The sequence below is a fragment of the Ambystoma mexicanum genome, chromosome 14 (assembly GCF_040938575.1).
Source record: "Ambystoma mexicanum isolate Mex_15411 chromosome 14, UKY_AmexF1_1, whole genome shotgun sequence".
NCBI classification, from domain to species: Eukaryota; Metazoa; Chordata; class Amphibia; order Caudata; family Ambystomatidae; genus Ambystoma; species Ambystoma mexicanum.
Window position 1 is genome coordinate 285,539,998 of NC_090940.1, and position 23,790 is coordinate 285,563,787.

The 23,790-nt window shown below is 48.9% G+C and overlaps 1 protein-coding gene across 3 annotated transcripts in view; it reads left to right on the forward strand.

The window, feature by feature from the left end:
• Positions 1 to 23,790, forward strand: part of KLHDC1 (kelch domain containing 1) — a 2,530,617-nt gene that overhangs the window by 2,094,535 nt on the left and 412,292 nt on the right. For all 3 annotated transcript variants that reach the window (XM_069637400.1, XM_069637401.1, XM_069637402.1), the window contains exon 10: positions 18,192 to 18,264. In XM_069637400.1, coding sequence (XP_069493501.1) covers positions 18,192 to 18,264 — 73 coding nt within the window. The remainder of the gene's footprint in view (positions 1 to 18,191; positions 18,265 to 23,790) is intronic.

Here is a 23,790-nt window from a genome sequence, read left to right on the forward strand (position 1 = left end):
GCTCCCCCAGGGGATTTTCTTCAGGATGAGCTTACAGATATCCTTGACCAAGGTCCACGAACTGACCCGGTACTGCCGTTCCATATGGCTCTACAGAGGAGGGTAGCGGCGGCTTGGACTTCTCCGGAGAGTCTCCCGGCAGTGGACAAGTCTTTCCCGCGAAAATACCACCCAGCCAGTAGAAACCCCTGCTACTTGACCAAGCACCCCACTCAGGAGAGTTTGGTGGTGCAGGCGGCTACGGCCCCAGCAAAGCAGGCATCGTATCCTACCATCCCTCGTGATAGGGACGACAAGCGTTTTGATGGTTGGGCGAAGAAAGTGTTTTCTTCAGGGGTATGGCGCTTCAGGCGGCCACTCCGTATGTGCCTTGTCACGTTTCACGCACACTCTGTGGAACTGTGTTTCCTTAGCGGCTGAACATATTCTTTTCAATGGAAAAGCATTTCAATGAATACATTTCGATGGTTATAAATTTGCTGGAAATTAATTAGATGGAAATACTGGATACCATTCTCAATTATGGTTGACGGGTAGACAGATGACCCCTGAGGTGACACCTTAAGGCAAATCCTCATGGGGAAGGAACTCATTGATGACCAAAGAAGGCAGCCAATGCTACAGATGTAAAATGAAGGCAGAAGCAGTAGATTAAGGAAGGGGTATCCAGTAGTTATAACAAATAAAAAATAGAGAATGCATTAACAATGAAAAAATGTACAATGAAAAAATATTGAATTAAAAAATATATATATATCTGGGGTGGCGTAAGAGGTTAAAACAGGTGGGCAGGGGGGGTTGACCTGGATATAAAGGCATGTGGGAAATGGGGTGTCTGCGGGACCCCCGAATAAAAAAAATCTAATTATTTTCGTTATTAAAGTTTTGTTATTACTTAATTTGCTGTCATTTCATTTGTTATAGTCACATAGAACCGAAGGAAGGCTCTGGATTGACGATGAAGGAAATGGTTGCAGGGAACAAGTGGTGAAGACTGAAACCAAGCTGAACACTGTGGGGCCTCATACCGAAATCACCAAAAAAGGCCCTGGCACTAGGGAGAAATACCCATGGCACTTAAAGGGTTAAATAGTCTAAGGTAAAGTAGTCCAGGTAAAGTAGTCCCAGGCCTGCCACAACCAAAAGACTAGACCGCATAGCTCAGTTCTTTGTAACTGAGCTATGTGTGTGCCTCCATGTTGGCTGAACACCCCCCCCCCCCCCCAAGTTAAATAGTCCCAAGTAAATAGCCACATCTAATGTTGGTCTTCATGATGGTTATGAGCCTGGCGCCAAAGGCGCCATGACTGACGCTTAGAGAGTCTTGGATGAGGTTTTAAGGCCTTTCACCTGGCCCTAACTGGAAGGCTGACTTGCCAGTGAGGGCCAGGGGCAAGGCTCATGACAACCATCCACCCCTTTTGTTGTTCCTCTTCTGCTCTCTTCTCCCTTTCCCACTCCCTGCTCTGTCTGTCCTTTGCCTTCTCTTCTATCCCTCGCTCTTGCCATCTCTCCTACTCCTCTCTCTCTCGCTCTCTCTCAATGTTTCTCCTCTTCTCTTTTGGTGTTCCTTCTCCTCTTGCTTTTCTCTCTTGACTTCACTCCCTTTCTTCCCTCTCTTTTTCCTCATCCCTCTCTCTCTCATGATGTTCCCATTCTCCTCTCCCTTCTATCTATGTTCCTCCTCCCCCTCTGTGGCACATGTTTATTTTTTATTTATTGGTCATTTGTTAAGCGCTTATACAATTAGCAAAAACGGTTTCAAAGCGCCCACAGGGCAACAGGGTGGGTACAGGAGAAGGTAAACATTTATTTATAACAATGATAAATAATTTAATAGTACAACAAATAATGAGAATAAAAAGGAGGGGAGACAAACCTTCTATGCCTTCTTGAGTGTTCAGAACGTGCAAGTGCAAAGGGGTGGGGGTAGAGCATAGGTGCTGTGGTGCTCATAGAGAAATGCTCAGGATGAAGTGTTAAGAGGGGAGAACGTAAGTGAAACCTCTTGTGAGGGTGAGAGTATGTAAGTGCAGTAGAAAGACAGCAGCTGGAAGAAGTGTTTTTCTTCCTCCACTCCCACTCACTTCCTTTCCCCTCTTTTTCTCTTTGTTCTGCCTACTCTTTCTCTCCCTTCATGCTCTTCCTTCTCCCTCTCGTTGCTTCTCCTCATTCAATCATTCTCTCGCTTTTCCATCGTTTCCCATCTCTTTGCTCTGTCTTCCTCTCCTCTCGCCTCTTTTTGTGTTTGCCTTTTCAATTCCTAAATCACACTGTCATTCTGGTCAGGCTCCTTCTTTTTATTACTCCTACGTCCCTTCCCCTTTCCTCCATACTTTTGGGACATTCCGTCCAGTGGAACGGGACCGGAGCACTTTTGTAAAACATCAAATTAAAAAATGTGTCCTTCTCTTTTTACGCGGGTTATCGCACGCGGCTGTAACCCTGCCCTCCTTAGCCCTGCCCCACGCATCACCCTTCAGTCCTTTTCTCTGCGTGGTCAGGGCTGGATGCACTTGCATCACCAGGAAGACCTTTTTCTTTCCCGTTGTCCTTCTCTCCTGCTCCGGTCTGCGGTCGCGTAGTCCTCCCTCTATGCCGGATCGTTTGGGATTTGTTGTTCCTCTTGTGAATGTCGCTTCGCTAGGACGGATCCCCATTCTCTCTGTTTGGAGTGTCTGGGGCCGGATCACCGTTGGGACTGCGATTCACTTTCGGTCTGGGCACTTCAACATCGTCTTCGTCGGTGGGAGGAGATCTTCCAGAGTGTTCAGCCATCGCATTTTCAACTCTTCATCGATGGAAAGAGACGCCCTTACTTTTCAGGGCACCCCGGTAGGGGGACTCCTTCTCGGGGTCCTCCAGGTCCGGGAGGGGCTTCAAAAGCTCTGGGTTTCTCCTGAGGTGCCACGCAGGCCTAATGGGCGTACCAGGGGTTTTCTCTGAGGGTTTCTGCGAGGGGCCTGCCGATCCTGGATCACGGTCCGAGGTTCACCAATCAGGTGCTAATAGCCAGCCTAGTCGTGCTGAGGTGTTGGGCACCAATGTTTGCTCCGAGGTCTCCTTGTTTGGAGCTTCCCACACAGACACCGGGCTGCGCCCTGAGGCCTCGGTTGAGGCTTTCTGTACCGAGCCACGGTTCGAGGCCCCCCTCAGGGGAGCTATAGAGACTGGATTCTGTTCCAAGGTTCCTCTTATTGAGGCTAAGGTGTGTACCAACAGAACTGAGAGACCTGTTATGGTCTTGTTTGTGAGATGGATTCCTCAACTTTCACGTGCTTGCGGGGTTACCGGTTCTGTTGAGGGGGTACAGGGAGAGGTTGCCGACCATTTCTCCTCTGTTACCGGCTTGGCCGAGGTTCCTCTCTTCAGGCTAACTCAAAGGGTCACAACAGGATGTCCAGTAAACATCCCAGGCCCCATAGTACCGGCTCTGCAGAGGATCCTTGTGTCAAGGCTAAAGTTTCGATAAAGTCCCCTGACCAGTCTGTGATACCTGCCTCATCCACACATGTGACGCAGTTCTCCTCAGATGTTAATAAAATGGCGGGTCTTCCTGCGTGATCTACAGTGGCCATTTTGCATTCTTCCCTACACCCACGCTATCGGCAACAGGTGCTAGGAACCTTCTTTTTGGTGAACAACCGTTTCCACAGGTCAGTGCGAACCCGTTCCACCCTTCTTATGACTGGCACGCTCAGATCCCACTACCTTATAGTTTCGCTTCCTGGCAGCCTCTTCGTCGGAGGATGCCTTTTTTTGGGAATTTTCAGAGACTTATGCACTCTGACCCCATAAGGGAGTACTTTAAGGGCCTTTCTTGTAGCTCTGTCACCAGGCTTTCCCCTGAGGTGCCCTAAGGGCCTAACAGGCGTACCAGAGATTCCTCTGAGGGTTCTGACAGACCTGGCAGTACCGGACATTGTTCCGAGTTTCACCATCACAGTGCTGATATTAAGCCCAGTTCGGCTGGGTGCTGGGATACCAGGGTTCACCCTGAGGTCTCAGTTTCTGGAGCTTTCCCCGCTGTAACCAGGTTGAAACTTGAGGTTCCTCTTGTGGAGGCTAAAGTCTGTGCCGAGTCCTGACTAGAGGCCCCTTTTAACAGAGCTTTACGTACCAGGTTGAAACCTGAGGTTCCTCTTGTGGAGGCTAAAGTCTGTACCGAGTCCCGACTTGAGGCCCCTTTTAAGGGAGCTTTACGTTCCAGGTCGAAACCTGAGGTTCCTCTTACGGAGACTAAAGTCTGTATCGACAGATCTGAGAGGCCTTCTCTGAGGGTCTTGTCAGTGAGGTATTGTCTTCAACCGTCCCACGCTCAGGGTTGTGGAGGTACCGGTTCTGTCGAGGGGGCAAAGAGGGGGGTCACAGACCGCATTCCCTCTGGTACCGGCTTGTCCGAGATTCCTCCGTTGGAGGCTCATTTTGAGACTGGTTCAAAGATGTCAAATAAACATCCGAGACCACCCAGTACCGGCTCTGCCGAGGATCCTTGTAAGGCTAAAGTGTTACTTAAGTCCCCTGACTCTCTTGAGGAGGCAATTGCCTCAGCTACGCATGTGACGCAGTTCTCTTCAGGTGGCGACAAAATGGTGGCCCGACCTGCGTGGCCTACGGCGACCATTTTGGATACCTCCCTTACACCTACGTTCGCAACGTCTGGTGCTTGGAGCATTCCTGTCGGCAATAGTAACCTGTTCCACCCTTCTTTGACCGGGGTGCATGGGCTCTGCTGCCTTATACTGTCTCGCTCCCGCCTGCTTTTGCTCCACTGATCTATGTGGACCTGGCCGGTGGTGGATCCTCCTGGCAACCATCCTCCTTGTGTTCGGGGGGTAGGTCCCTTACGAGCCGTTTCCTCCTCTTCAATACCTAAGTCCTTGGCTGAGGATGAGTTTTTTGGGAAGTCTCAGATGCTCATGCACTCTGACCCTATGAGGACGTATTTCAAGCGTCTTTTCACTCCTGTTCCGCCGCGGCTTCTCCGATTCGGTTTTTCTTTTAAAACCTGAGGCGGTAGGCATTGAGGACCAGTCTTCTGTTTGTGTCTCATTGGAATGAGCCTTAAGCGGATGAGGATTGCGATGAGCAGCCCTGCTCAGTGAGAGCCTTCCATGACCAGGAGGGGCTTGTATAGCTCTGTTACCAGGGATTCCCCTGAGGTGCCTCAGGGGCCTAATAGGCGCACCAGAGGGTTCTCTGAGGGTCCCTCAGAGGACCTTCCAAAACCGGACGTGGTTCTGAGTTTCACCATTTGGGTCCTAAGGTTCAGCTCAGTTCGTCTTTGGCTCTGGATACAGGGGTTCGCACTGAGGTCTCAGTTTCTTGTGCTTGTTACACCGAGCCATGGCTCGAGGCGCCTTTTGAGTTAGCTATATGTCCCGGGTTAAAACCCAAGGTTCCTCTAATTACAGTACAGACAGAGTCGAGGGATCCTCTAAGGGTCCTATCGGTGGGTACATTCCCCAACCGTTCCATGCTCAGGGTTGTGGTGGTACCGATTCTGTGGAGGGGGCAAAGAAGGTGATCAGCAACAGGCCTTCCAGCACCGGCTCTGCCGAGGTACCTCCATTAAAGGCTAATTCTGAGTCAGTTCCTAGGATGTCCACTAAACATCCTAGATCTGCCAGCACCGGCTCAGCCGAGGATCCTTGTTTCAAGACTAAATGCTCAAGTCCTCTGACTCCCCTGAGGGGACAGTTGCTTCATTTTCTCCTATGACGCAGTTCTCTTCAGGTGTTGACTAAATGGCGGCCCAACCTCTTTGGTCCACGGCAGCCATTTTGGATACCTCCCTTAGACCAACTTTCATGACGACCGGTGCTGGGAGTGTTGCTTTTGGGGCTGAGCAGCTTTTCCTCACTATTTGGACTACATGGACCCGTTTTTAGGTCCTAGCGACCGCTTCAGCTAAGGCTCCTTGTACACAGAGGTCAGGGTCCCAGACTCGGTCCTTCTCTGGTATCGGGGGGTTTCAGGGTCGCTTTGCGCGCCGATCTGAAACTCCTGGGGTTAGCCCCGCATTAAGCGACAGCGTCAAGGTGGTTGGTTTTCTCTCGGCTATCAGCCTCCTCTACAGGGGCAGGTAATCTCTCTGCCGACAAGTCACCAAATGATATTTTTTGTAGGTCACACTACACTTAGGTGGGGGGACGAATCTCGTCTCATCTGGAGGCGTGGCAAACCATCACCAAAGACTGGTGGGGTTTCTCCCTCGTTAGGCGGGTTTTCGCTTGCCCTTTCCTCCTATCCCACCCTTCAAACCTCTCTTCCGACAGATCGGGATGTCCTTCCTCAGAGCAGAGGTACAGAAACTTCTATACCTCAGAGTGGTGGAACCTGTTCCCCTCATGGAACAAGGGATAGGCTAGTACTGCTGTCCTTTCGCAGTGCTCAACCAGGCTGGCCTGCGCACTATCTTCGATCTTTCCGAGAGAAATTCAAGTTGATCACTCCCAGCCAAATAAAGTCCTCTCTTCGGAAGGGCGATTGGCTCAGTGTGATGGTCTTCCAGGATGCGTAAATGCACATCCTGACTGGAGGCAGCATATGAAATATGTTCGGTTCTCTGGAGCCTGCATATGAAATATATGCGCTTCTACGTGGGAGCAGAACACTTCAGTTTCAGGTAGTCCTTTTTGGTCTCGGGTCAGCGAGACGCACTGGAAACTCCTCGGAGGAGCCCCGCTGAGGTCTCCCAATACCGGATCTTCTTCTAAGAAAACTCATTTGGGGCTGGGGCTGACCCCAGTTCTGCTGAGGGTTTTGATGCCAGGGTTCGCCCTGAGGCTTCTCCATCTGGAGCTAGCTGTACCGAGTCTTGGCTCGAGGCCCCTCTACAGGTGGCTATAAGACCAGGGTTAAAGCTGAGGTTCCCCTGCTTGGGGCTAAATCGGTCACCAACAGAATTGAGAGTCCCTCATCGAGGGTCCTGGCTGTAAAGTATATCCATAAGCCTTTCTGTGCGCGCCGTGGTGATTCCAGTTCTGTTGAGGGGGTGAAAGAAGGTGGTCACGTACAAACCTTCCAGTACGAGGATCATCCACTAGAGCAGGGGTGCACAACTGATTTTGAGTACCCTACATGATATCTATAGTGGGCCGAAAAGTAAATGTGGGTGGGGTGATGGGCGCGGCGGCGCATGGCGTGGTAGGAGGCCTTTTCAACCCCCCCTTTTCATTTAACACATGAAAAAAGAATACATTTTTGAGGTGTAACAGTGCTTATTTCTATTTCAAACTTACATTTTGTACTACACATTTTCCATTGTTATCATTTATTTCTATTTAGTTATTGCATATCGTCTGTTTAATTAAAGTATATATATTTTATTGACCACTTATTGGATATTCCGTTATTTTGGACTGCTATACTTTGTTCTTTGGGTTGGCCAAGAGGAATATGACCTTCGTTGAGTCTGGTTTCCACAAAAAGCAAAGGAGGTACATCTCCTAATGGTGCCTGTTTTAGCTTTATTATTGGGTTCACTCTTGGAGTGCAACACTATGCCCCATGGCCCCCACCCCCAACCAAACACTATGCCTCATGGCCTGACCCCCAACCAAACACTATGCCCTATGGCCCCCAACCAAATACTATGCCCCATGGCCCCCAACCGCCAACCAAACACCATGCCTCATGGCCCCCAACCTCAACCAAACACTATGCCCCATGGCCCCCAACCAACCAAACACTATGCCCCATGGCCCCCACCCCCAACCAACCACTATGGCCCCCAGTCCCTAACCAAACACTGCCCCACGGCCCCCACCACTCAACCAAACACTAATAGCTGTTTTCTGTTTGGTGATTGGGAGAGCCCGGTCAGGGTGCGGTGGATGACCAGCAATAGATTGTTTGTGTTTGGTGATGGGGAGAGCCCGGCCAGGGCACAGTGAATCGCTGGCAATAGATACTGTTTTTCATTGAGCAGAACATTAAGGAAAGAAAAGCCATGCAGTGTCAAATAGACACGAGGCATTCAATAGGTTTTGCACTGGTGGTGCGGGGTGGAGAAAGAAATGAAAAGGAAATGTGGTTGACTTTTGTACTCCACTGGGCGGCATACACCTAGACCCCTGCCCCTCTGGATCCCAAATGCACATTCTCACCCTCTACCACCTACAGACCTGACTCTCCCCTCCCCCCCCCAGCGTACAGACTAACAAGCATACACCATGCATACATACAGACCCGAAACCCCCACCTCAGCATACAACTAAAAAGCATACACCACGCACCATGCACCCATACAGACCCGAACCCCCCATCTCAACATACACTGGCCATACATACAAAAACAAACAAACATACAGACAGACCTGGCATCCCCCCACACCCACATGTCAACATGCACACAAAACCACAAATACAGGCAGACCCGACACATCCCCCCACCACTGCATCTCAAGATACCCAGACAGACAGACATACATGCAGGCAGGCAGATCTGACACATCCCCAAACCCCTGCATCTCAACATACACACACACACACACACACACACACATGTAGGACAGATATCCCCCCGCCCCTCCCTCCCTGGCTGCAAATCTTAGACTTTTTGTAATTCCTTATAAAACCAAGTGCCATAAAAGTGCTATAAAATGTGTTTGACCACGGGATGTGTTGGGCTGTCAGCTTGCTTATTTTCAGGGCGAGGGTGGGGAATTTTGCCCACATAGTGAAAATCAAAGGTTGGCACCCATGTAAGCGCAATAGAAGCATTTATTTGTGATTAAACAGTTTGACAAGCATATGACAGCTTTAGAAATATAACTTGTGAAAAAACACAAAGGAAGGGACACAGAAATCACACGGTATTTTATGAGTGATGGCCTCCACCCCAATGATATTCATGGCCCATTGCTTCCAGCATTATCCCTTTCTGGCCAGAAGAAAGAACACAGGCTGTGCAAATCAGCCTGCTAATGCACGCAAATGGCAGCTGGACAAAGGAGCACCTTTGATGCTCCTGGAAAGAGTTGTTTGCCGGAGAGGGGGATTTGAGGGGCTTGGGGCGGGCAGGCCATCAATAAGGGCGGCAATTAGAGCTCTCTAGGGAAGCGGTCAGAAGTGTCTCAGGCAAGAAAGACTTTCCTAATGAAGTGTGGCCCGCTTTGTTTTTTACGTGGATTGAAGTGGGCTGCACTTCATTATGAAAGTTCTACCCACTGGGGGGCCGCAAAGCACAATAGGGCGGGCCGTATGTTGTGCACCCCAGCACTAGAGGCTAATTCTGGGGAAGCCCCTGCCGTATCGAGTAAACACCCTAGATCTGCCAGTATTGTCTCTGCCGAGGTTCCTTGTTTCAAGGCTAGGATGGCACGCAAGGCCCCTGACTCCCCTGCGGAGACTATTGCTTCACTTGCTCCTGTGATGCAGTTTTCCCATGGTGTGTTATAATGGCGGCCCAACTTCCACAGGCCACAGGGGCCATTTTGAATACCTCCCTTAAAGCAAGTTTTTACATCAACAAGCTGGGCGACACAGACTCTCCTCTCCTTGTGGATCTTGTCATACAAATTTGGGCTGGGCCATCCAGTATATTGTTTGGCTCCAGGCTCCACACATCCCGGGTCACCTCACTGTGATCAGTCGGCATCGGTTACGAGTATGAGATGAACAGCAATATCATCTCCAACTTTTCCAGCAGTGGGGCATGCTAGAGGAGGTCCTCTTCGCAGCTTGTGGGTCAACATGAAAGCTTATGCTTTCCCCTCATTGCCTCCTATCTATGGGTCGCTCTGTAAGCACATCGAACCGTTGCCAAAGCAGCTACGTGGGCTTTCCCACCAGCTTTTGGTAAGCATTACTGCTTAGACCTGGGCTCCAGAGCCGATGCTCATTTCGGTCAGGCTGTTCTTAAAACCTTTTTCAGTAAGGAGGTTCCATCCAACCGTATTTCCTGTGAGGAGTGCTTGGTAATCTCCCAAAAGTATGTAGGTAAAAGGGGACGGGATGTAGGAGTATAACAAAGTTACTCACCGTAGTGACTATCTTACTCCTAGTCCATAATCCCCTTTCCTCCGCCAGCTGTCCCCCTCTAATAAGTATCCTTTGTTGGTGCTTAAAGATCTCAGACCTGGCGATAGAAAAGGACTGACGAGCGATGCGTGGGGCGGAGCTAAGGAGGGCGGGGTTATGGCCGCGTGTGGTACCCCGCGTAAAAAGAGGACACATTTTTCAATTTGATGTTTTTTAACAAAAGTGCTCCGGTCCCGTCCCACTGGATGGAATGTCCCGAAAGTATGGAGGAGAGGGGACTATGGACTAGGAGTAAGATGGTCACTACAGTGAGTAACTTTGGTAATCCCTCCCTCGACTGTAATTTGGCTTTTCAAGATAAAATGTGTGACAAATGGGAGCGGGCGCTCTTATTTGCAGGCCCATAGTTGGATTACAATTCTTCATTTTATATATTTTTTTTGTCTACAGAGCTTGCTGAGGCTCTATGCACCGAATGCCCAAAAGATCAGTCAGTCATCTTGGAGTCAAGTGTCTTGTCACCATGACCACCCGGCCTGAGCAGGGTCCCACTGCTGTGTTCTGCTGCTGAGCTTCCCATTCTGTGTGCTTTCCTCTCCTGTATCTTGACCTGCAAGCTCCCCTTTGCAAACCCATGATACCTTGCCGAATGTTTCCCAAACTGTGTTTGCACACGATTCACTTGTTGGCATTTGTCTTCTATTTGATGCAATGTGTCTCGTGAGCCAGATTTCCCCAGCCCAGCATGTGTCCTCCTTATAACTGCATGCACATCTTAGGTTTGGGAACCATTCTGCCGATTCCTGCCAGCTCTGAGGGATACAGCATATGCGGATAGGTATCCGGGCGAGGCCCTGGGTTCCTCTGTTTACCTCCTCTGGGGTAATATAGACGGGCAGCCAGTGGTCTCAAGGGACCTTCCATCTTTAAATTGACTTTCTCACAGCCCTCTCTAGTTTACCCCTCGTGGCTTTCGGGCTCCAGGTACAGCCTCACTAGCGAACGCCTCATCGAGCTCGGGGTCATGCCTCTGGCCGCTGCAAAATTAGCCCCGAGTATCAAAAGCCTAGGGATATTGCATCTGATGCAGCATCGTCCTTCTTAACTTGCGCAGTCAACCTTCACTACAGTACAGCCTCATGTGTACTTCCATACCTGCAAGGGGCCCAGCAGATCATGGACATGCATATGGGCAGCTCCTGTTTTATTTCCTTGCACAAACAGTTGTTTTTTCATCCCAAAAATATACATAATTGTAGTAAGTGCATTTAGACCATGTAGGTGTAACCCTTTCTGTCAACCGTTTTGTGCTCATTTGTCTAGACAATGGCCCTCATTACGATACTGGCGCTAAACCATGGCGCTATTAGCACCATGGTTGGTGCCGGTATCGTAACAAGTCCGCCAATGTTCAATGGGGAATTACCACCCCATTCCAAGGTTGGCGGGGCGGTAATTCCCCATTGAACATTGGCCCTTCCCCATTCTCATTTTTGCCCCATAGGGCTCAATGGGATTGGGGAAGGCGCTAAGTACGGTACCGCAAATTGCGGTACCGTACTTAGCACCAAGGTCCCTTTGCGGGTCCCTACTTTAATGGCTGGTCTAGACCAGCCGTTCAGGTCGGGTCCCGCAAAGGGACCTCGTAGTAAGGCGCTAATGGGTTAATGGTGCCACATCCTTTTACAGCGCCGTTAACCCATTAGCGCCAGGGTCGTAATGAGGCCCAATGTCACATTTAAGAGACATGGGGCCTCATTACGAGGTGGGCGGTAAAGGATAACCGGCACCGGTAAAGGCACAGGTGCCGGTAATCCCTTACCACCCTACTGCGAGGTCCCTTTGCGGGTCCTCCCTTAACGCCTGGTTTTACCAGGCGTTAAGGACGGGACCCGCAAAGGGACTTTGGAGCTAATAACGGTACCGCAATTTGCGGTACCGTTATTAGCGCCTTCCCCATTCCCATTGAGCCCTATGGGGGCTCAAATGGGAATGGGGAATGGCCCTGGTGAATGGGGAATTACCGCCCCCGCCAACCTTGGAATGGACCGGTGATTGCTCCATTCACCAGGGCGGAATCGGAACGAGTTTGGAGGCAGCCATGGCGCTAATAGCGCCATGGCTACCCCCAACCTCGTAATGAGGCCCATAGAAAGGGTAAATGAGTTTAAAGTAGATCACGCTGATACCCTTTAGTTATCTCATAAATGTGTTTTTGTATTGCTTAAATGCAGGTAAACCATACTGATGTGGGAATGAAGGGAGGTGAACGAGGGATCGGGAAGTGGAAGGAGCCTGAATTATGGGCACTCTTTTGAAATAACCCATGTAATACAACTATTGACTTCATCAGTTACGTTTTCATCTTGTGGCCATATCAATAGTCATTTTATTTTTAACTTCATTGCTTTGTGAACCCCTTTTAGAACTTTTCTTTCTAAGGGATTGTGTCCTCCGACGTATTCCTCATCTTAGATATATCCTTCCAGCTCTGCTGGCCTCGGAAAATTTTTTCTCCAGAGGGCGCTCCGCGTCGACGTCCCTCGAGTCGATGTCCTTCGACAGCCGCCGTATCGACGCTCGACGTCATCCTGCCTATAAAGGCCGCGCGCAGCGTCCGTTGCTCAGTTCCGTTTTTCCGCGCTACTCGGTGCCTCGGAATACCGTTGCTCAGTTCTTAGTCAGATAATACCTATTTACCTCGAGTTATTCGATCCGTACTCGATGGCTTCCTCGTCGGAACCGACAACTCCTCGATCACCATTGTTCGGAGTGCGAGGACTGCATGTCCATGACAGCTAAGGCCCTGAAGGAGCGTAGGGGGAAGCTGGAGAAAGGTAAGACTTTTAAAGCTTCTTCTTCGTCGACGAAGTCGAGACATTCGTCTCCTCGTCACCATTCACGCTCCAGGTCTCGGAGTGGGTCTCATCACTCCTCGAGACCGAAACACTCGAAGAGGAGACGTCGAAGATCCCCTTCTCCGTCTTCCTCTGTTTCGCCAAAAAGAATCCCTTGCCCCACGAAACATAGTTCCCGGGCTGAATGGGAGGAATTCAGGAAAAATATGATGAGCGTCTTCGAGAAAGCGGCCTCGACCCCCTCGAAGACTGCCGAGAGCGATGCTCTGGTCGAAAGACCCGACGGTCAAAAACGGCGCGAGTCGCAGTACCCGGCGAAAGAAACCTCTCGAGCGCGTCTCGAACCCTCGAGTAGGACTATGACCTCCAAACCTTCCTCGAAGGTTCCGTCGAGGTCGAGGTCGATGTCTTCGACACACGGGTCTGTCGACTCGACGCCGGCCTCGACACCGGCGTCGACGCCGAGAAAAGTCACGGTGACCACACATCCAGTGACGATCCCCAGGCCCTCGACGTCGATGGCGTCGATATTGTAGAGTAGAATTCCAATTCTGTCGAGGTCCTCGAGGCCTCCACCTCTGTTTTCGACGCCACGCTCGAAGCCTTCGACGTCGACGACATCGACGTTCTCGAGGCCAATAATGACAAGTTCGGCACCCTCTGCCTTGGAAATGGGATTTACTCCCTTTATGAGTTCAGAACAATTGAGAACTATATCCTCAATTTTAGAAGAGGGTGATTTGTCTGAACAAGACACATTTGAGTTACAGGGACCTGTAACCCCAGTTAGAGAGGAATTTTCCTCTGAAGAGCGCAGATTAAAGGATCTTCATGATTCTTTACATGAGGCAAGTGGGTTAGACACTTCCCCTGAGGTGGATTTTGCTAAGCCAGACCCGGGGGAGCATGCTGAAACCCCCTACAGAGCCTTAATGGCCAGGATTACAGAGTTCAGGGGGTGGTCTACACCTTCACAATCTTTCCAGCAAGATGACCTCAGGGATATTCTTGACAAAGGCCCACAAGAGGATCCAGTGGTGCCCTTTCATAAATAAAAAACTGTCTGCAAAGTACAGGGTATCTTCCACAGACCGAGAGTTCTTGTCTAAACATCCTTCCCCAGAAAGTCTGGTGGTACAAGCAGCATCCTCTACCGATGTCAAGACGGCTTATCCTACAGTCCCACAGGACAGGGACGATAAAAAATATGATGCTATGGCAAAGAAAGTCTTTTCAGCATGTAGCATGGCGTTAAAGTCTGTTAATGCTACTTGCTCCCTTGCTAGGTTCAGCCATACACTTTGGGAGTGTGCTTCTACAGCGGCTGACTGCATCCCGGAGGGAGAAGAAAGGGATGCGTTCCTGAATATTATACAGGACGGTAAAGACGCTATGTGCGAATCCCTCCAGACGGGCATTGATTCGGCTGACAGTATCAGCAGAGCAATGGCGGCAAGTCCATCAACCAGGAGGTTCGCTTGGTTGAGAAAGTCGGGTTTTGCCCCAGATGTGCAAGCCAGGCTCTTGAACATGCCATTTGATGGCTCTTCTTTGTTCGGGAAAAAGGCGGATGACAGTTTAGAGAAACTGCAAACTTCAAAAGCAGCAGCAAAATCCCTAGGAGCTGCAATCCGTCAGACACCTTTTCGTCCCACGGGAACCTCTGCGAGGGGCAAGTCCTTTCGCTTCTACTCCGCATTCGGAAGAGGTAGAGGACGACCGGCTCAAAGAAGAACGACCCGAGGTGGACGGGGTAGATATTCTAAAGCCGCAGCAACAGCAGGTGCCTCTTTACCATCGGCATCTGCATCAGCCGCCCCAAAACCACTCTGAGGACTCCCCTCACAGGACACCTGTAGGAGGCAGGTTGACTCAACATCTGACGGTATGGCAGGCTATCACGTCAGATGCTTGGGCATTGGAAACAGTCGCCCAAGGTTACTGCCTGCCTTTCCTACGTATACCTCAGAGTCATCCACCGGGGATCAGCTCTCAGAAAGCTCCAGATCCGCTCCTCTTGCAGGAAATTTTGGACCTGCTAGAGAAAGGTGCCATAGAACCGGTACCTGTAGCGGAGAGGAACAAGGGCTGGTATTCCCCTTACTTTCTCATTCCGAAGAAAGACGGAGGACTGAGACCCATCTTGGACTTGCGAGAATTGATCTCATTCCTCAGGAAAGACAAATTCAAGATGGTCACTCTTTCTCAGACCCTCCAGGCCCTTCAGTTTCAGGACTGGTTGGTATCTCTGGACCTTCAGGACGCTTATTTCCATGTGCCTATCCATCTCAAACACAGGAAATACCTGAGGTTCGCAATTGGCAACTCTCACTATCAATTTCGAGTACTGCCATTTGGGCTGACCTCCGCCCCGAGGGTCTTCACCAAGTTAATGTTGGTAGTGGCTGCAAGTCTAAGGAAGGAAGGGATTCACGTCTACCCCTACCTGGACGATTGGCTGATCAGGGCTGTTTCTCCGGAGCAAGCTCAGATCCAGCTAAATCACGTGTGCTACTCCCTTCACAAACTGGGCTTCTCCCTCAATTTAAAGAAGTCTCAAATGATACCATCGCAGAGACTCCAGTTCATAGGAGTGATCCTGGATACTTCCCTGGGAAAAGCCTCGCCAGCAGAGGTGAGGGCTCAAGATATTCTACAGATGGTTACCAAGTTCCAACATGCCCAACGTCTCCCAGCCTTCGACTTTTTGAGGTTGCTAGGCCTCATGGCATCCTGCATTTTCCTTGTGCCAGAGGCTCGCCTGAGAATGAGATCCCTCCAGTGGGCACTGAGGACTCAGTGGTCACAATTCTCAGGGAGAATGACGGATCTTCTTCAGGTTCCCGGCAGGGTGGCTCGAGACCTTCAGTGGTGGGCCTGTCAGGAGAACAGTTTTGGCAACCCTGGCCGGAGATAACAGTAGTCACGGATGCCTCACTCACGGGGTGGGGAGCCCACGCCAACGACTTGACCATCAGCGGTCGTTGGTCTCCATCGGAGTCCAGACTACACATCAACCTGTTAGAGCTGAGAGCCATCAGACTTGCGTTGAAGGCTTTCCTGCCAGCTGTACAAGGGAAGAACGTCCTGATAATGACGGACAACACGGTGGCCATGCACTACCTCAACAAAAGAGGAGGCGTAGGATCACTACCCCTGTGCAGAGAGGTGATGCAGCTCTGGTTTTGGGCAATCCAAGAAGGAATCTCTCTATCGGCAGTTCACCTAGCCGGAGAGAAGAACTTGACAGCGGACGCTCTGAGCAGGCAGAACACAGTCTCCCACGAGTGGGAGCTAGCTCAGGAAGTCCTTCAAGAGATCTTCGCCCTTTGGGGAACCCCTCAGGTAGATCTGTTCGCCACCAGCCTAAACAGGAAATGCGACCTGTTCTGCTCAAGGGGATTTCCTCCGAGAGGAGCTCTGGCAGACGCGTTCATAGTGGACTGGGAGTTTCCGCTTCTGTACGCGTTCCCACCGGTCCCTGTCATTCCTCAAATGATCAGGAGGTTGAGAAGATTCCGGCGAACCATGATCCTAATTGCCCCGGATTGGGCCAGGAGAACGTGGTACCCGGACCTTCTAGACTTGTCCATCTGCCCTCCAATTCGACTTCCGCTCAGAGAGAACCTACTCTCACAGAAGGGAGGTCAGGTTCTCCATCCAGACATCAAAACCCTCAACCTTCACGCTTGGCTTCTGAACGGCTGAGGTACAAGGATTGGGACCTCCCTGATGATGTTATGGAGGTGTTGCTTTCGGCAAGGAGGCCAGCAACAAAGTCTTTATACCGCTGCCGTTGGAACAGATTTTGCAGCTGGTGTAGAGAACAGAATATCGACCCATTTTCATGTGGTACACCAATGGTTTTGTCCTTCCTACTATATTTGGCAAATTCAGGCCTTCAAGTTGGCACCATTAAGGGCTATCTCGCAGCGCTATCTATCTTTAAGCGTACTGCGGAGGAACCATCCTATTTCAAATTACCCTTGGTAATACAGTTTCTAAAGGGGTTAACCAATGTTTATCCCCCAAGACCATTCCAAGTTCCCCTATGGGATTTAAACTTAGTACTAACTTTCCTGATGGGTACACCTTTCGAACCTCTTCATTCTTGTTCGTTAAGATTCCTTACCCTTAAGACTGTTTTATTAATAGCACTTACATCTGCTAGAAGGGTGAGCGAATTACAAGCTCTTTCTTGTAAACCCCCTCATACAATCTTTCACAAAGACAAAGTTGTCCTGCAAGTGAAGCCTAATTTCCTCCCAAAGGTAGTTTCTGAATTCCATATCTCTCAGAAGATTACCCTACCATCTTTCTATCCTCCTCCTCACCCGGGGAAAGAGGAAGAGAGGTTACACAGACTAGACCCTAGGAGGGTTTTAAGTTTTTACATTAGTAGACTAGCCAGGATAAGACAGGCAGACCAGCTGTTTGTAGGTTACGCAGGTCACAAGCTGGGGTTACCAATAACTAAGCAGACCATTTCCAGATGGATCATTCTAGCCATTCTGGAATGTTACAAACTGGCAGGGAAAGAGCCCCCTCAAAACCTTAGGGCTCATTCGACCAGAGGTATTGCAGCTTCATCGGCCCTCAAAAGAGGCGTGCCGATTGAAGATATATGTGCGGCCGCTACATGGTCGTCTGTCCATACCTTTACACGTTTTTACAATCTGGATTCCTCCTCTAGTCAAGAGACTAGGTTTGGAAGGGCTGTACTGCATTCTATTCATCAATAGAAGTCAGCGTGAAGTCAGTACTCCCTCCTCCGAATATAGAATACTGCTATGGGAGCCTATCTAAGATGAGGAATACGTCGGAGGACACAATCCCTTCGAAGAACAAGTTACTTCTTACCTTGTAACGTTCTTTCGACGGGATGTTCCTCCGACGTATTCCTCATCGACCCTCCCATCCATCCCCGCAGTTCTACTTCCCTTGTTGTTGCAGCTTATGCTCCTTCAGGGTGATTAGTCTAGTCCAGACAGTAATACTGTGGGCTACAAAACGGAACTGAGCAACGGACGCTGCGCGCGGCCTTTATAGGCAGGATGACGTCGAGCGTCGATACGGCGGCTGTCGAAGGACATCGACTCGAGGGACGTCGACGCGCAGCGCCCTCTGGAGAAAAAATTTTCCGAGGCCAGCAGAGCTGGAAGGATATATCTAAGATGAGGAATACGTCGGAGGAACATCCCGTCGAAAGAACGTTACAAGGTAAGAAGTAACTTGTTCTTTCAGTCAGACCTAAATAGTGGTGGGAGACTCTTGCTGTTTAACCATTCAAATGTACTACATCCTAAAACACAATTTTGTGCTAAACATCTAACATTTCCTTGCCAGGCGATGGATGGATTCACAATGTTACAACGAGCGAATGGAAGCCACTTCACCATATATCTAAGGATATGCCCAGGTATTCATAAATCTATTGTTGATAGAGCATATCCAAGTACATGTTACAAGGTGTTAAGAATCTGTCAGTGATGGAATAAAGTTGTTAATTGAATGTTGTATTAACAACATAAACATCTTAAACATTTTGCATAAAGTAATCGTCATGCATAAAGTATATAAATAAAAACAAACGTAGGGCCTCATTATAAGTATTACGTTAATGGTAAAAGAGGCGGGCGGCATTTTCTGGATACTCTGTGTTTTTCCGCTCTGCCCGATTATGGTTTTGAAAACCTAGAGGGCCTCATTACGACCCAGGCGTTAAACCATGGCGCTATTAGCGTCATGGTTGACGCCGGATTCCGCCATGGTGAATGGCGGAATTACCGCCCCATTCCAAGTTTGGCGGGGCGGTAATTCCCCATTCACCATTGGCCCTTCCCCATTCCCATTTTTGCCCCATAGGGCTCAATGGGAATGGGGAAGGCGGTAATCACAGTACTGCAAATTGCGGTACCGTAATTACCTCGAAATTACCATAACGGCTAGTCTTACAAGCCGTTAAGGAAGGGACCCGCAAAGGGACCTCATAATTGGGCGGTAACGGATTACCGACACCAGTGCCCTTACCGGTACCGGTAATCCCTTACCTCCCGGGTCGTAATGAGGCCCATAGGGAATGAAAACCAGTTGCTTTCGTGTTGAGCTATTACCTCCACTGATAGTGGCGGTAATAGTGCAGGCGGTATTACCGCTACTCCTCACTATGAAGTTATATAGGAGTACATGATGGGGAATAACTTAAACCCATAATTAGGCAGTGAATTAGCACTACCACTGGCAGGTCAAGTAATTCAGTTGGCAGTATTGGTAGTGCTAATACTGCCAAACTTGTAACGATACCCATGATGTCCTGACGCTCCAATCTTTTGTGTGAGCTCTACAGGTTGCAGAGGAGAAAGGCAAATAAGTGCTGGGATCTGTCTGCTAAAGTACTGTTTGACATTTGCTTTGTTATACACCAACAATAATAAATTGTACCCTGCAACATGCTGTTAGTCAGTGTAGTCCTGAAAGCATGCCTTTTCATTATAACCATGACAGCTTGCAGGTTTGCTTTCATTATTATATTTGCATGCAGGTTAGGAGGAATTCCCTTAAGTAGATCATCCAGGTCTTTCTGCAAATTCTTTTTGGGTTAGATTTATACTTGACCAATTTGAACACGGAGTTGCAGCTGCAAACTTGTGATGTAATAAAAAGGACACTTGTTTGATGATTTCCTTTTTATAACTTTATTTATAAAGGTTCATGTTTACAACAGTAATCAATGAGGGCATTTAACTTGACAGTACAAATTGTCACACCTTCCACCTGGCTGAATTTCTTACATCTCAGACAACAAGGCATTGATCCCTCTTACAGCGCTCCCTCCTACGGCGACCCAATAGCCTGTGGTACAGTTTCACTATTACTTCACAATTTCTTAGCATACTTGTTAGGGAGAATTCTCATAAATGGCTGATTTCCCTTACCTAATGAGTCCCTCAGCAGCTTTGCTGGATTTCTAGGGTTTATTTTTTTTGACCTGGTAAGAGTGTGAGCCTTTTTCCCACTCTTACATGTGTTTTGCTGTGTGTGTTTTTACCAATTGTGTGATCTTGGGCGCTGGAGCCTCACCTACTACATGAGCATCATTTTATGTGTGTTACACAGCACCTTCAGTGCAGTGACACAGGGTTGGCTTTTAGACTTCCCACTGACTCCATTTTTCTGGGACTGACTACTGTCTCCCAGAAACGTGTAAAGTTGCCATTAACGTTATGTAGTCTCTTTAAATCACAGACCCCATACAACCCATCTTACATGGAGTATTGGAAAGGGTTAATTCTTATCCCTTTTCGTCTTTTTCTCTTGGAGCACTGTTTTGCTCCCTTTTCATCAAGACTTGGCTGGTGGCAGTGGTAACTACCCTTTTTTTCATACCGCGGTTATCTTATATAACCATGGTATTGTTTTAGGCTATTTTGTTAGCCGCGAACATAAACCGCTTGACCAGATATATTTTATTTCGGCTGCGGCTGGGTTTATTCGCCATTTCTTTTAGAAAGTCTTTCTCGTGTTTTACTCTGCGTGCCAAGCCAGATTTGGTCCCTTTGTTCGCCATCTTTTCGCGGCTTCTGCATAGAAGCCCTCCTTAAGGCGCCTGAAAGTCTGGGTAGGCAGGATGCGATGGAGGGGTCTTAGGACCCCTGCCATGGGATCCCTTGGTAACCCCAGTCGCACTCCTGTTTGATTGGCTGGGTGACTGTCCTTGCCAGGACAGCCACCCTGCGGTGTGATTGACAGCCAGGCTGTGTGAATGGGGGAAAACTGCATAACAAGCTGGTCTCTGGGACTGGAAAGGCAGAGTTGCCACTGGAACGAAAGAACCAACGAGGAGCTGATGGAAGAGGACTCCTACAACGACTAAACCGCCTGGTGAAGCCCTGCTGCAGGTCCGAATCTTCAGAATCCGATGACAGAGAAGATCCTCCAGGAAACTTCTTCCCTTGAGCTGGTGGGACCAACCAGTTCACCCAAACTGCAAGCCAGGACCCCTCCTCTGGTCTAATTCACTGTACAGAGCTACAGTGGGTCAGATAGCCAGGAAGGTCGGACTCTGCTTGGGTTTTAAGGAACACACCTTTTTATTCGTTGTTTCGCTCTGCTGCTGGTTTCTTCCCTGGGTAGTGCAGGACCCTCCAGTCTTCCTACTTCTTGTCAGTCCGACAGTCGCTTCAGGAACCGTGAGCCTGCAGGAACTACCAGGAACGTCCGCCTCAGCTACAGCTTCTTCTCCGTTTTAAGGTGCTGTGCAAATCCGGTTTTACGTTTCGTTCAGCCGCGGTGAAAGTGTTTGAAATCTTTCTCCAATCCGAGGGCTTTTCCTTCTCTTCTCTTCTCTTTCAACTAACCTTTCTACCAACCAACCTCGTCCGGAATCCGTGGCACAAACTTTACCGCAAACTACCCTGAACCGTGTGATCTTGAGCAAAAGACTTTTGACCCATTGACTTTGGCCCTATGCCTTTTCTACCTGATTCTATCACTGTAGTTCCTCTTGCTCAATTGCCCTGAGTACTTAGCTGGTGGTGGTGTGGTTCAATTTCTATTAACTTTGTCTTCCCCTCCTTTTTAAATTGCTGGAGTGTCATTTTGCTACCACTTCATTTTGTGAGCTTAACTTGTCTGGAACGTATTGGGAGTGGTGTGGTGTATTAAGATTGTGATTTTTAAACTGCTTTATGATAGTGAAATGTTATATAACTAAAGAGTAAATAAATGTATATTCTTTTACTTGGAAACTTTGAGTCTGTGTTTGTTTGAATCATAGTAATTGCTGTCCTTTGTGTAACTATTTGATGCTGCTCACTTGCTCTTGAGATAAGTCTGGCTGCTCAGCCATCGCTAGCACATTACAGTGTAGTACAGGCTTGTACCAAAGGTGAATTTGTACTGTCACTTGTAGTCTTAATTGTGTGTGGTGTTCCCAAAGGGTACTGCATATAATTCTGCCTAACAATAATCGTGACCCATGTCTTCCCCACTCCAAACCAGCTCCTTAGTCCTTGGCCCCCCTCAACATTAGCATAGAAAGCACTGGGACCCAGATGTCTATAGGCCTGGAGCCTAAGGGTTGCAATCTGCAAAACTCTTGGTCCACATCACTGCAACACCAAGGTCTTTCAGCAATGTTGACAATGTTTGTGCCACAGGGCATGCCCAAAGCATCAGCATACATCGTTTTGCCAACAACATACATATGGATAACAATTTCCTCCCACCCTTTGACATGCGTGGTAGCCATCCGAACAGGCAACGGAGGATATACCCTGGAACTGTGCACCCAATCATGTGTCCCTGTTACTTCTCTGACTTGTCTCCAGAAAGTTATTAGACAGCTCTACAAAACATTTATAAAATCAGCATCCCTCTTACATCTGGAGCATTTCCCATCCCATGACGTATGAAAGTTCCTCTCAACAGCCGGGGTCATATATGCCCGATGTAAAATATTAAGCTCTATAAGTTTAAATCGGGAGTTAATCACCACTTTCTTAGTGTATAAGCACATATATTTCCATCTTACATCCGGCAGCTCCTCCCCTAAGTCTGCTTCCCATTTCGATCTACTGGCCGGCCTTTCTCTGAAGCTCATACCCAGAGCCAAACTGTAAATCGTGGCAACAATCTTTCCTTTGCTGAATTCACCAAGAACTTTGAGGGGATCCACCGGCGGCTCTCCCAGAAACCCTGGTGTCCATGCCCTAAATACCTCCCGCAACCTATAGCATTGAAACGCCACCCCAAATGTGTCCCCGAGTTTGGCCTTGACTTGATCCCAGGAAACAAATACCCCTTCGGGATAGAAATTTGACAGGGTTTGCACCCCATACCTCGACCATTTTGCCCTAAGTCTGTCATCATTTGTTGGCCCTAGACACTGGACACTCCAGAACTTAAGCTCCGGGGTATAGGGAAAAGTCACTGCCAACCTCGGGCACAACCTTCTCCATGCATGGACAGTACATGCCGCTGGATCGAAATGACACTTATCATTTATCTTCAATGACATCAAGGATCTCTGTAAAGAGTATGGGGATGCCGACCTCCTTTCTAACCAAACATGTAGGAACTGCTGGGAGTCCTTCATTCAGTAATTCACAAACACTCGTGCAGCTAACTAATATAGCTCAATATACCGCAGTCCAATCCCACCCTGGTCCCAAGTTTCTGTTAACGTATCCCATAATATGTGAGGTCTTTTCGGACTCCACACTAGTGTAACCATCAGTGATTTTAACTCTCTAAAAAATTGAGAGCCCGGCCACACCGGAACATTAAGAAACAAATACAATAGTTTAGGAAGGATAAGCATCTTTATAATCACTACTCTTCCTAGCAGAGAGATTGGAAGCGACACCCACCGGTCAATCGTACCCCAAAGTCCCTCCAGGTACACCCCGTAATTATCCCTAAAAAGCAGAGTATGGGACCTACTTACTCAGATCCCCAGGTATTTGGTGGAATCCTGTTCCCACAAAACCGTCCCGCCATCGAGGGGCACAGATTACCATCATTCAGCGGAAATAGGATCAATTTAGACCAGTTTACTAACTGAGCCGAAATACTCCCAAACACCTGAATTTCCTTAGCAAGGGGTTCCAAGTTGGTCCCAGGTTCCCTAATATATAATATAACACGTTCACATACAATGAGAGCAGTTCACGGGTGCCCCCTAACATTATCCCGCAATGTATATCTAGCTTTCTCAGACGCACAGCAAGCGGCTCCATTGCTATGGCAAATAAGAGTGAGGATAATGGACACCCATGTTGTGTCCCTCTCCCAAGGTCATAGGCCTCGGAGTGTCTACCGAATAGCCTGATTCTTGCCGTGATCCCGGGAACGCAACACCCTCACATTGGATGTAAAGTAAGGGGGAACGCCTATCTTCACAAGAACCGCAATCAAATAGTCCCACGGGACAGAATCTAATGCC